This window comes from Oreochromis aureus, linkage group 14 (genome assembly GCF_013358895.1).
Source record: "Oreochromis aureus strain Israel breed Guangdong linkage group 14, ZZ_aureus, whole genome shotgun sequence".
NCBI classification, from domain to species: Eukaryota; Metazoa; Chordata; class Actinopteri; order Cichliformes; family Cichlidae; genus Oreochromis; species Oreochromis aureus.
Genome location: NC_052955.1, coordinates 27462706 through 27475520, shown reverse-complemented (window position 1 = coordinate 27475520; position 12815 = coordinate 27462706). Strand labels below are relative to the sequence as shown.

At 41.6% G+C, this 12815-nt stretch overlaps 1 protein-coding gene across 2 annotated transcripts; it reads left to right on the top strand.

Moving 5' to 3' along the window:
• The first annotated feature begins 5995 nt into the window (after positions 1-5995).
• slitrk3a (SLIT and NTRK-like family, member 3a) lies at positions 5996-12501 on the top strand. 2 transcript variants are annotated; one of them, XM_039598206.1, is made up of 4 exons: positions 6044-6086; positions 6388-6443; positions 6708-6795; positions 8604-12501. In XM_039598206.1, exon 4 carries the CDS (start codon positions 8662-8664, stop codon positions 11374-11376), a length of 2715 nt encoding a protein of 904 aa, XP_039454140.1. In that variant the 5' UTR covers positions 6044-6086; positions 6388-6443; positions 6708-6795; positions 8604-8661; the 3' UTR covers positions 11377-12501. The 2 variants fall into 2 exon arrangements, with proteins under 2 accessions (XP_031608459.1, XP_039454140.1); XM_031752599.2 differs by lacking the exon at positions 6388-6443 and having other exon boundaries at positions 5996-6086.
• The last annotated feature ends 314 nt before the right edge of the window (positions 12502-12815 follow it).

The window sequence follows — 12815 nt, the reverse complement described above, 5'->3', positions numbered from 1 at the left end:
ATGCATGTGGACTTTAAACAATGTCTGTTCTTTTCATCAAAAAATTTCAGTGCAAAGCATGCAGTACTTCTGCAAGTACTTAACACGTGAAAAGATATAAAATATAGAACAACAGCTATTTTATGTCTCTAGTACAGCAGTGAGTACATAGATATACTACACAAAAGCTAGATGTGAAACTTATAAAGAGTGTAGGTCTTTTATATTATTTAATAATAAAAAAAACACCTACCATTAGAGAACACAATATTTTAACAACGTTTGTCACTAAGAATATTGTCAACATAGGACATATTCTTAGTGACAAACACTTCTGTGTAAAGTAAGCTGTTTTTCCCAGCCAACATCAGACTCAAACAGAAAACAAAAAATATATATAGACTTCCATGGTAATGAATATTGTGCATACTGATTTTAGATTTTCTTATAGGTGATGATAATAATAAAGAAATACATTGTATGATTGTATTGTATGATACAAAATATCAAACTAAATCATGCTATCATGTGGCCCATAAATCTCAGATGTTTTTTTTCCTCTCCATTTTTTTACCCACATCTTCTTTTGTCAATCTGTCCTTGTTAGTCAGTATAAATATAAGACAAGATAGAACTTGTAGGAGCCTAAAGGAAATCTGTCAGTCATGTAGTAACACTGACAGGCTCATAGGCAAATGGGTATAGCGGCACGGAGACAGACGGACATGAAAGAATGCAGCATGTTGGCCAAATAAGCAGGCTATCAGGTAGAAAGACTGGCAGGCGGGTGGTCTGGTTGGCAGGCTGCCAAGTTGTGGTGTATGTGGACAGTGAGAAAGGCAGGCCAGTGACATATTGGACACACTGACTCCCAAGCAGTCAGGGAGACTGGCATGAGGAGAGACAGCTAGATAGATAGACAGACAGATAGATAGGGAATTATTTGACTGTGCCTTCCACCATCCCTTGTGGTTCACAAAGGACATGAGGTATGTCACTGAAACCCCTGATGACAACCAGAGAAACGGTAATGGAAAGTTTCAAAAGGTGAAGGCTGAAAAAGAAGGAAAGTTTTTGAGGGACACAAAACTTTTTTTTTAAACTTTTCTTTTTTTAACAATGCAATAACCCATTAGCTTTTAAAACTGTCAGTTTAAATGCCCAACTATTATCTTAATTTCATGAATATTTTGCATATTTACATGTTATTTAAGCAGTTCTGCTAATCAACCCTTTGATAGGAATGTTTGGTTATAGGTTGCTATACCACTGAAAAAATACTTGACATATTATTATTGCTGTCATGTATTATTAAGCATTTATGAAATAAAGACACCCCTTTGCTGTTGTGGATGCATCCTTTTGTCTATTCATTGGCAGCAGTTTACTACAATAGTCTTTATTGTCTCTGATGACTGATGTTGTCGGTGAGGTCAGTTTATTATTCAGTGATAGCCTTAAAATGTTACAGATGATTTAATCCACTTTAATTTCTGTTGTCATTTTTATTTAAAACCCAAATTCATACTCATACTTCTGCTTTCTCGATCAGTGTCTTTATCAGAGTGATGACATTGCTTGACAGTGCACTCACCCACTGACCTTTTAAACATTAGCAGACCTACTGTACCTTTCTAACTGAGAGAAAAAAAAATTTTTAATAAATGGAATTATAATACACCAAATAGATTTAATAGCAGTACACCAGGTAAAGAAACAAAAACCTCAACCAAAGCATTTTTTTCTGGTAAATTTAAATCTTGTTTTCATATCTTAACTAATAGTTATAATTTAGCACTACAATACTGTTGCTTCAACATCCATAAACGCTTTGTATGTCATGGTCCCCAGGTCTTCCTGTGCCAACTTTCTGTTTTCTAGTTGTTTCTCTTCCCTGTTCTTTCTCTCTATCTGTCTCCCTCCTTTCTCCATATATGTGTATGTGCATGTGTCTGTTTCAGGGGCGAGTTTCCTCCAGGAGCACCTGCCCTCCTGATCTGTACAACTGGAGTTGTAATCAATTTTCTCACCTGCGCACAACTGTTCGTTTCCTGTCTGCTACTTAAGGCCGAAGAAATACCTCAGTTGATGCCAGATGTTGTACTAACAGTGTCACCCTCCAACACACAAACAAACACACACACAACCCTGACAAGGATAAGCGGAAGAGGATGGATGGATGAATGGATGGATGCTTCCAGTCTTTGGAGACTTTGAGAGATTATAGTGGAGATAAATCTATGGACTTATCTGCCTGTTGCCTCATTCCCCAAAACAGCTTTATGAACTTGTTTACTTCCAGTGCTCACATTAAACCTGTTGAGCATTTTTTTCATGTTCGGGTCTTAGCCTTGACATTGTGACCTCATGTCTTTGTGTTATACAGATTACATTTTTATTACTTACTGTCATTCTTTGCCCTTGTCAAACCCAAACATATCAATGTCCATGTTTTGCTGTAACATTTAAAGTGGAAGCTCTAACTAGTAGTCTCATTAGCACTGATTTCCAAAGTGTACGTTAGTGCTACTGTACTGTGAAAAACTCTGGCTATCCATGTCCAGTGAGATGAATGAAGGGTTTGTAGTGGCCTTATGTCAGTCTTTTTGACAGTAGCTGACAGTCTGAAAGGGTGAATGATGGCTACTCATGAAGAAGAATGGCACTTTTACAGTCCACCAGATGCTCTCACTTTTTTTTCTGTTCTCCTATTTATTTTTGTGTGTCCAATATGTGTCTGTCTATGGGTGTGCACTGCCTACGGCTTGTGTGTATTTTATTTATTGTTATAGAATGGTGACTGGTTTGGAAAACCAAGGGAAAACACATCAGGCAAAACATTTCCATCATGTCCCACTAACACGTCTGTAACTCCAGAAGTAACTCTTGATAGAAGTTTTTTTTTCTTTGTTGACACCAGTGGGTGTTGGTGTCAGTTATTTTACATTTTTTTCTGAATGCTTGAACCCTAACTGTGATTCTTATAGCACAATTTCTAAAACTATTAATACTTATAGCAAAACCACTCACTGAGTTTGCAAAACTAAAAGCACAAACACTGCTTTGCACTCAGTTTGCCATTTTGTAACACACACTTTGCAAACCTGTAGCTACAATCCACTGCACAGCACTCTTTTTGCAGAACTGTAAACACAACTCACTGCTTTACACTCAATTTCCAAATGATCAACGCACTCCTAGCAAAACTATACACATTTACTGCCATTATTTACACTATTTTATCAACTGTCTGGCACACTGTCACATGTGAAAACTTTTTTAGATAATTAGTTCACTTTGCAATCAGCCTAAGCACTATAATACAGGTAAGCTCTGTGTGTGGAGTACAATGGAGGGAGCAGGAAAAGTGAGAAGTAGAGGAGGCCGAGGAAGAGGACGTGGAGGTGAAGAAGTAGGATGAAGAGGTCGACAAGGACAAGGAGGAGCAAGAGGAGGACGAGGAGGGGGGAGAGGAAGACGAGGAGGAGGGAGAGGAAGGGTAAGAAGAGTAAGAAATAGAATTGTTGATGACATCAGAGCTACAATAGTGGACCATGTAATCAACCGTGGAATGACCCTGAGGGAAGCTGGCCAACGGGTTCAGCCTAACTCGAGCCGCTACACTGTAGCAAGCATCATAAGGACATTTTGAAATGAGAATCAGTTAGTACAGTCACTTTGCACTAAGATCTGTAGCACTGCCATATGCTAATGAGAAACACAACAATACCATAGATGTAAAAATACTGAAATTGTTACTTTACAGAATTGCTAGACGACCAGATGCTGGGGGCAGAGGAAGAATGTTCACTGCAGACCAAGAAACCTATATAGTCAATATGGCGATTGCAAATAATCCTATACTTGGAAATAAACACTTGTGTTTGTTTTGATGTGTGTGAATAAACACCAGTACTTGAAGTTTGGATCCCTCTATGGTTACGGATCTATGACAAAAGTATGAGCTCAAACTGACATAGCCTACCTTGTGCACAGAGAAAGCAAAAGCCAGATGTGTTTTTTATTCATACCATCAGTGTGTAGTTGGTGCATTGTGTGCTTATTAATATGATGGCTTGTGTTAACTGTTAGATACGAAAATACCATTTTTACAAAGGTGTGTAGAGTTAAGCAAGGGTTATTCACTTTTACAAGAAAACTACAATGTTTTACTGATTAGGTGAAGAGTTTTCTTATTTGTGTGTAGAGTTTTGCAAAAATAGCCAATAGTTACAAAAAATGTGCTTAAGCCATCAGAAAAAACTGTAATATGGCATGGCGTGAGACAGGCACTGAACTATGCAGAAATTGGGAAACACATTTACAATATGAATAGGAAGGTTCTCTGCACTCCAAGATTCAACATTTTTTGCTATGAACATCACTATTTATTAACATTCCATATGTGCAGAAAGCATGAATGTCCCCAGAGCTCAGTTTAGCCTGGAGTAATCCACCATGACATGCGTGGTAAATCTCTACAGGATTGTCAAATAGGGAGGTTTGCTTGTCTAATACCATGACAGGACACTTTCAAAAATGACTAAAAAAAACAAAAACAAACAAAAAAAATGCAGTTGCGCCTACACAAATAGACTTTATGATTGACAATTTTAGCTAAGTTATCCTGCTTTACTCGGAGAGGATCTACTGAATAATTTTAATAAGACTTGCTACAACCTTTAAAATACCTGCGCACATTTGAAGTATCCTTTCTCTAAAGTGACTTTAATGTATCATAAATATAATCAGCACTCGTGTTATGAGAGGATTCCAGCGACCCGATATCGTCCCTGATTTTAGTTACGTTTCATAGCTTAAACTTTTTTTTGCCTTGTGCTGCAACCACAGCTACTGTAACGATAATTCAGCAGTCCACAGCAATCATCCTCCTCCTTACATAGATACAAGAACTTTGCAAGTGCATCCCAGTCGTCTTCGTGAGCTGTGGCTTGGTTTGCCGCTCACAACACGGGCTTGTGTTGCCCGCTGGAGGCGAGGCAGGGGAAGGCACGCAAGTGGATGAGAAAAATGAAGCTTTCTGTGCTTCTCTGTCTCTCTCCCCCGCCTGCTGTAGATAGTCGTGGCCACCCTCTGCGTCTCCACAGCAGTGAGAGGAGGTATTGGCAGGGTGAGGGGCTGCCAACTCTACAATTTGCTCTCGCAACTAACGCCGAATAAATATGCTCAGTGAAAGAACTGAGTATCATTGTGATTATAATTAGATAAGCCTCATAAGGAGAGAGAGAGAGAGAGAGAGAGTCCTGACTGTCATCCACAGGTTTCGTAGTTTCACCCACCCCGCACGGCTCTCGCTCCCAGACTCTCACTTATTTATTTATCTATTTATCCGTGACGCGCGTCCCCGCCGCGAAAGCCCAGCGCCCTCCACTCTCTCCTCTCTTCGCTTCCTCTCCTCCTCTCGGCAGCATCCAGAACCATAGAGCAGCCGTCCCCATCACTCGCTTTCCTCCCCTCCTCCTCTTTCTCTCGCCGCCAGATCGCTCTCTCTCTCTTTCTGCGTCTCTCACCCCCTCACCCCCATCCACCTCCTCAGCTCTGTCCCTCATTCCTCTGACGCACGACAGGGAAACATACCCGAGGAAAAAAAGAAAGGGAAAGAAAAAGAAAAAGATAGCAGCTGACCCAGCCACAGTCGATATGATCCACAGATTCCTTCTACTGCTGAGCCGGAAAGAAACGCGGTCCTGAAACCGAGAGGAAAATACTTGCACCCAGCTATACCGTTGTTGAGCGCGCACCCGGGGGGCGGTTGAGGAGAAGGAGGGAGGGGGGAAAGGGGTGGAAGGGGAAGTGGACGGACACAAGCCGAGGACTTGCATTTTAAGCAAACTGCTTTGAGAGGAAAAAAATGTAGAGGAGAAAGAAGGGGAGAGAGTCAGAGTAACCGGAGAGTGAGAGTGGCAGAGATCGCATTCCTATCACGTCTTCATTTCTCCTCTCTTTTGCCTCAGCCACTGAGAGATCGAGAGAGAAGAAGAAGAAGAAGAGAGGGAGAGAGATAGAGAGAGAGGGAAAGGAGAGGAGGGGAGAAGGAGATCTAACAAGATTCAAACTAGTGGTCTTTCCCCGATGCTTTGCAATTGGTGAGTGGTTATAGGCTGTTTCCATGTGCATGTGCATCATATGGGGAGCCTTACGCAGATGTGTGCATGAATGTGTGTGTGTTGCCGTGCTTATCGGTGTCTGCATAGCCACAGACTTCAAAATGGGACACCAAGCGTTCTCCATATATCGAGGATAACGGATCGCCGGCATCTAGTTAACTGATCAGTGGCCGTTCGTTCTTTATTCGGAAATTTCCTCCCAATGTCACGACGAAAGCCTACTGCATTATGCTTGGCATGTATTTCAGTAAGCTCTCTGCTCTCTGCTCTGTCTTGACAGCAACGGTTTCGTGTGTGTGTGCGCGAAGAGGGCATATTCTCTGTTTTTGTCGGACTGTAAGTTGTGCAGTATAATAATTTCACTATAACTTAGTATGATTTAAATTCAAGTTTAATCCTTTTCCAGGTTGTACTGGAATTGCCACGCAAGATAAGCAGTACTTTTAACTCATCCCCGGCTCATTCACATGCGCATCTCTTCCTCTTTCCATCCTCAATGCCCTCCTCTCTCTCTCTCTCTCTCTCTCTCTCTCTCTCTGTTTCCTCCTGTTCCTTTCTTACGCCTCGGTCACCCCCCATTTCTCTTTCTCGTCCTCACAGCCGGGCATCGGACGCTGAGCGGGACGCACCGGGCAACAACAGGACACATTGCAGGAGGATATGTGAAGTTGGAATCCTACTAAACTAAGTACGTATGTTAAACGATCTGATACACCCCAAGGGAATATAAGACGGCGTATAGTATATATACATATTTTTTTAAAATTTTCTTTAAATTTTATTACTACTTTTTTGGCATCGCATCGGCGCTTTTTTGATCCCCACTACGGAAGTTGAAACGATAAATCGTGGAGGATTACGCACAGAGTTGGGAATGAAAACAGTGAATTTTTCAGCGAGGAAATTGCATGAAGGATTTTTTCCCTACTTTTTTCCCGTCACATCTTTTTTGGGGATTACAAAACATGTTTTCCGTCTTCTTTTTTTCTTTCGTTTTTTTCCCTTGTCGCTGGGCTTTTTATTTCAGCACCATGGACAGCAGCTTCACTCCCACAGACAGTCGTAGGGCATCTCCCTGGATTTTTTAACACCTTCGTTTGAACGGAGAGCGCTGTGCGTGCATGTATGAAAAGTCACAGCCTTAAGACAAGACGTTCTGTGTGTGTGTGTGTGTGTGTGTGTGTGTGTGTGTGTGTGTAAGGGACAGACAGAGGGAGAAGGATGGAGATACTTTATCCCTATTGCCATAAAGATGTGGAAGAATCTTTGATAAGTTTTTTTTTTAATTATTCCTTTTAGATAATTCGCTTTATTATTTTTATATAACAAAACATTTTTTTTTGTTTTTGCAACTGGACATTTTTGATATATCTTATTTATCATACGACGGTTGGATCCACTAAGATACCGCCTTACATCTTAGCTTCTCGGAGCAGCAGATTCTGCCACTGCATTATTTTGCTTTACTTTTTCCGATGCACATCCAGTCTTCAAATGTTTTCAGTAGCTGAAAAAAAAGTTCCATTGAGGGTATTTTAGAAAAAAAAATACAGGTTTAACTACGCTGGAATAGACACTAATGTTTTAGTTATACAGGGAATTAACCCCAGGCAAAGGGCTGTAATTTCTCGTTTTCTGCAGATCGGATTAAACATACTATTTTATCTATTTCAACACGTTATTGACGTTTTTACATTTGACAGTTCAGGCCTAGGGTGAAGCTGTAGTGGCGTTGTTTACATATTTTTCAGGCGTATATATTTTTTCTGTCACATTTGCTTGAGTCATAATAGTGATATTTAATTGTGCTGAGATTAATTTTAAGGAGACTGAAAATAAGAAAGCGTCACAATAATCCGTATTTAGCCCCACTGTGGATACCAAGCGGCCACCTTATCCCGTCCTCTTCCTGCGTTAGACCTTCAAAGCACCTGCTCCCATTTCCACCAAGCTTTTCTGGACTCTATTTTATTGAAAGAGGGATTGATGTCCCTGTTATGCAATAAATACTGCAAAGGGACAGCTTATACTCACCACTAACCTCGCCCTGCTGTGGTTACCTTCTTTATTCAATGTGATAAAAATATCTCAGGTGATTTACTGCGTGCCTACCAGCATATTTGCTCCATAACAAATGACTTTTTGCCTCCTATTTGGTAAAGTTAACTGTCTTAATGTAGAGATTTGTTTGTGCAGCATATTTGCCCTACAAAGATGCCTCACACATATTTTTTAAATACTCATCAATATTGCAAAATTTAAAGTAGGGTGCCATCATTTTCTAATTCATTGGTATTATTTTCAAGATTTGCCTTGCATTCTACTGAAACTAATGTGACCTCCTCTCCTCTCTTCTCTCTATCCCATCTGCCTGTCCTTTTTGACACAAACATTTCTTGGTTGAGGGTATGCGTGTACCTGTATGTGTAATTATGACACCCACTTCCCTCCCCCACCCCCGCCCTTCCTCCGCTCCTTCTCTGTTTTCTGTTGCAGTGTTGTGAAGTGGCTCTGTCCCTGGAGCCAAGACTTCATCCCTTTGGTGTCAGCAAGGATGCTGTGGGTTACCTTGCTGAGCACCATAGCCTTAGGATGGACCACGCCGATCCCACTACTGGAGGACTCAGAGGAGATCGACGAGCCCTGCTTCGAGCCCTGCTACTGCGAGGTCAAAGAGGGCATCTTCCACGTCCACTGTGACAATAAAGGATTTACAAATATCAGCCAGATCTCCCAGATATGGAGCCGGCCCTTCAAGCTCAACCTGCAGAGAAACTCCATGAGGAAGCTTTACTTTAACAGCTTCCTCCACCTTAACAATGCCATATCCATTAATCTGGGCAACAACGCCTTGCAAGATATTCACGCCGGAGCGTTCAATGGCTTAGGAATACTCAAACGGCTGTTCCTGCATGAAAACAAACTAGAAGTTTTCCGGAATGACACTTTCCTGGGCTTGGATAGTTTAGAGTATCTCCAGGCAGATTACAATGTTATCAAAAGGATTGAAAGTGGTGCATTCAGACACCTTCACAAATTGAGAGTACTTATATTAAATGACAATCTGATCCCTGTGCTCCCAAATTATCTTTTTCGGTCTGTGTCACTCACACATCTGGACTTGAGAGGAAACAGACTAAAGACATTGCCATACAAGGGCACACTGGAGTATATTGGGAGGAGCTTAATGGAAATCCAGCTAGAGGAGAACCCCTGGAACTGTGTCTGTGAAATTGTCCAGTTAAAAACATGGCTGGAGAGAATTCCCTATACAGCTTTAGTGGGTGAAATCACATGTGAATATCCCTTCCACTTACATGGGAAAGACTTAAGGGAAATCAAACGCAGTGAGCTCTGTCCTTTGCTCTCGGATGCAGAGATAGAGGCCAAGCTGGGAATTCCCAGGATTCCATTCAACAATGAGAACACATGGCCTACTAAACCTTCCTCAATGCTCTCCTCCTTTCACAACACAGCCTCTTCTGTGGAATACAAGGAAAGAGTTGTAAAACCCACCAAACGACCTCGGCCCACAAAGAACCCCCCAACTCCTCGTAGCATCTACCCAGGCATCAACCAGCCCCCAATTGCAGGTTATCAAACAAGGCCTCCTATTCCAATAATTTGCCCTGCTGGATGTATTTGCAATCTTCATATCAATGACCTGGGGCTAACGGTAAACTGTAAAGAGAAAAGCTTTCATAACATCTCAGAGCTTCTTCCACGGCCCCTCAATGCCAAGAAATTGTATCTCAGTGGAAACCTAATACAGAAGATCTATCGTTCTGATTTCTGGAACTTCTCAAGTTTGGATTTATTGCATTTAGGTAACAATCGGATATCTTATGTCCAGGAAGGCGCCTTTATCAACCTACCAAACTTGAAAAGTTTATATTTGAATGGGAATGACATTGAGAGACTCACCCCTGGGATGTTTCGGGGGCTTCATATGTTGAGTTATCTTTACTTTGAGTATAATGTCATTCGTGAAATACAGCCTCATTCCTTTTCCCTGATGCCAAATCTCCAGCTGGTTTTTCTCAATGACAACTTGTTGCGTTCCCTCCCCACTGATGCCTTTGCTGGAACCAACCTTGCACGTCTCAACCTCCGCAACAATTACTTCCTTTCCTTGCCCGTGCATGGTGTACTGGAGCATCTGACCTCAATTGTCCAGATTGATCTCCATCAGAACCCCTGGGACTGCTCCTGTGATATCATTCCCCTCAAACAGTGGTTGGAAAAGCTCTCCTCTGTTATTATAGTTGGAGATGTCATCTGTAAGACACCAGAGTTTGCTTTTGGGAAGGATCTGCGTTCACTTGAGGTTGAAGTCATCTGTCCTGAGCTTAAATATTCTTCAGGCCCATCCCCAGCTCTGCCTGGTGGGAATGACTTCACCACAGGAAGCTCTGACATGGGGGTGGCAGGTGGGAGAGGTGCTGTCCCACTGTCTGTCCTCATCCTTAGCCTACTAATCCTCTTCATATCTGCTGTGTTTGTGGCTGCTGGGCTTTTTGCTTTTGTTCTTCGTCGCCGGAAAAAGTTGCCCTTCCGGAAACGTTCTGAGGTAGATCTGACAGGGATCCAAATGCAATGCAGAATTTTTGAGGACCCACCAAGGCAAAGCAGTTCCGGGAACACTGGCACACCAGAGAAACCTACGCAGAGTATGCACACACACACCCATGCTAGTCACACACATGCTCATGGCCACGTCTATGATTACATCCCTCATCCTGTGACTCAGATGTGTAACAACCCCATTTATAAACCTAGAGAAGGGGAGATAGCAGAGGAGGAGAGAGCACAGTTTTCCGAGAAGAAAGACAATGGGAGCAGTAGCAACAGTAACTACAGAACCTTATTAGAAAAAGAGAGAGAGTGGACCCTGGCTGTCTCCAACTCTCAGCTAAACACCATTGTTACAGTCAACCACACCACGGCTGACATGGCAGGATTTCATGAGAATGGAGGGCTCTGCCCAACAGTGATTGACAGTCAGAGGCCCACACCTACTGTTGGTTTTGTAGACTGTTTGTATGGGACAGTACCCAAATTAAAGGACATGCATGTGGCGCATGCACACCCACCAGGCATGCAGTACCCTGATTTGCAGCAGGATGCACGGCTAAAGGAGACGTTGCTTTTCACAGCGGGGAAAGGTTGCTACCCTGACCCATCCCAAAGTGATTACCTTGAGTTGAGGGCCAAACTTCAAACCAAGCCGGATTACCTCGAAGTCTTGGAAAAGTCCTATCGGTTTTAACATCTCTAGCCCATGGACAAAAAAAAAGACACAACGTCAACTTATTCACTTTGCCACCCTCAAAACGAACTCACTCAAAATCCATGTTAAAAAAACGAAACAATACAAGCATAAAAAAACCAACTTGAAAATGCAGCATGATATAAAATAAAATATTATATTACAGTCACAATGTTTCCCCCCCAAATCACTTTGGAGGAGAGGCCATTCTCAGATAATTCAATTAAGTGCCTTTTTTTCAGAGTAGCCAGCAATGTCAACAGCCGTTATTTTTATAATATATAAATATCTCAATAAGCCCACGAGAGAGGAAAAGAGAAACAAGAGGGGCACTGGGGAATAAAACATACAAACCATCCTACATCTGTCACTAAAATCCATTTTTATGGAATTACATGATGCTGTACCAGATTCACTGAAGACGCACGGGAGCTGGACGTCTCCCTGATTTTGGGGTTTTTCTTTCTCTCTTTTACCCCTGACTAGGATGTACAAACACCCGGAGGCCGTGCACATTAAGTTTGTAGGAAATGATCAAAAGAGAGAAAAAAGAATATATATACATATATATATATATTAAAATGAACTGCAGTTTGCTGCATGCACTTGCTTCGGTGCAGGAAGTGAGAGGATTTTCTCAGAACTATCCAATGACATTATGAACAGAGATACTGCAACGCATTTACAGTTCAGTGTTCTATTTAATTTTTATATCTTATTAATATGGTTATTACTATTAATGAGGACTTCTGTCTATATCAGGGTGCTTCTCGTAAAAAGGATGCGCCGACGCACGGATGGCAAAAACATTTGTGAATATTACTATAAGACAATGCCGAAGGTTTTCTGGATATTTCCACACACTTTGTTAAGACCCACCCCTTCTCCCCCTTCTCCCCAACCCCCCACCCCACCCCTCCATTACTTCTGGATTCCCCATCGCCACCCACTAACGGCTTTGTAGGAGGCACTTTTAATGTTTTCTCTCTCACAAAGATTTGAAGAAAAATGTGCATATATTTATTCTGTAATTTCAGTGAAGAATTTAATTGTAAAGGTAATGTTAAATCAGTGTATAGTGATTATGCGTCTGGTATAGCCTTCTTAATAAAAACAAACTCTTCAATCAAATGATGAAAGGCTGAATTGGGCAGGGACGTGTGTGTGGAGCACTACTGACAGGGACTATATTTGGTGTCCTGTTACAAAAAGGCATGATGAAGCTCTGGTCAGCCATCATGAGAAAATGCTGCTAGAGTCAGAATAACAGTGTGCTAGACAGGAATGTAGTGGGAAAAACATTTAAACTAAGTTCAGCTTAGTGATATTTTTCAGATTAGTACTAAATTTATATAAGTTTTAGGTTAAGTGTTGGTAAGAGAACCAGATTTATTTATTTTTCCTAAAAAAATGTATGTCTATTCATAGTATGCCCTATG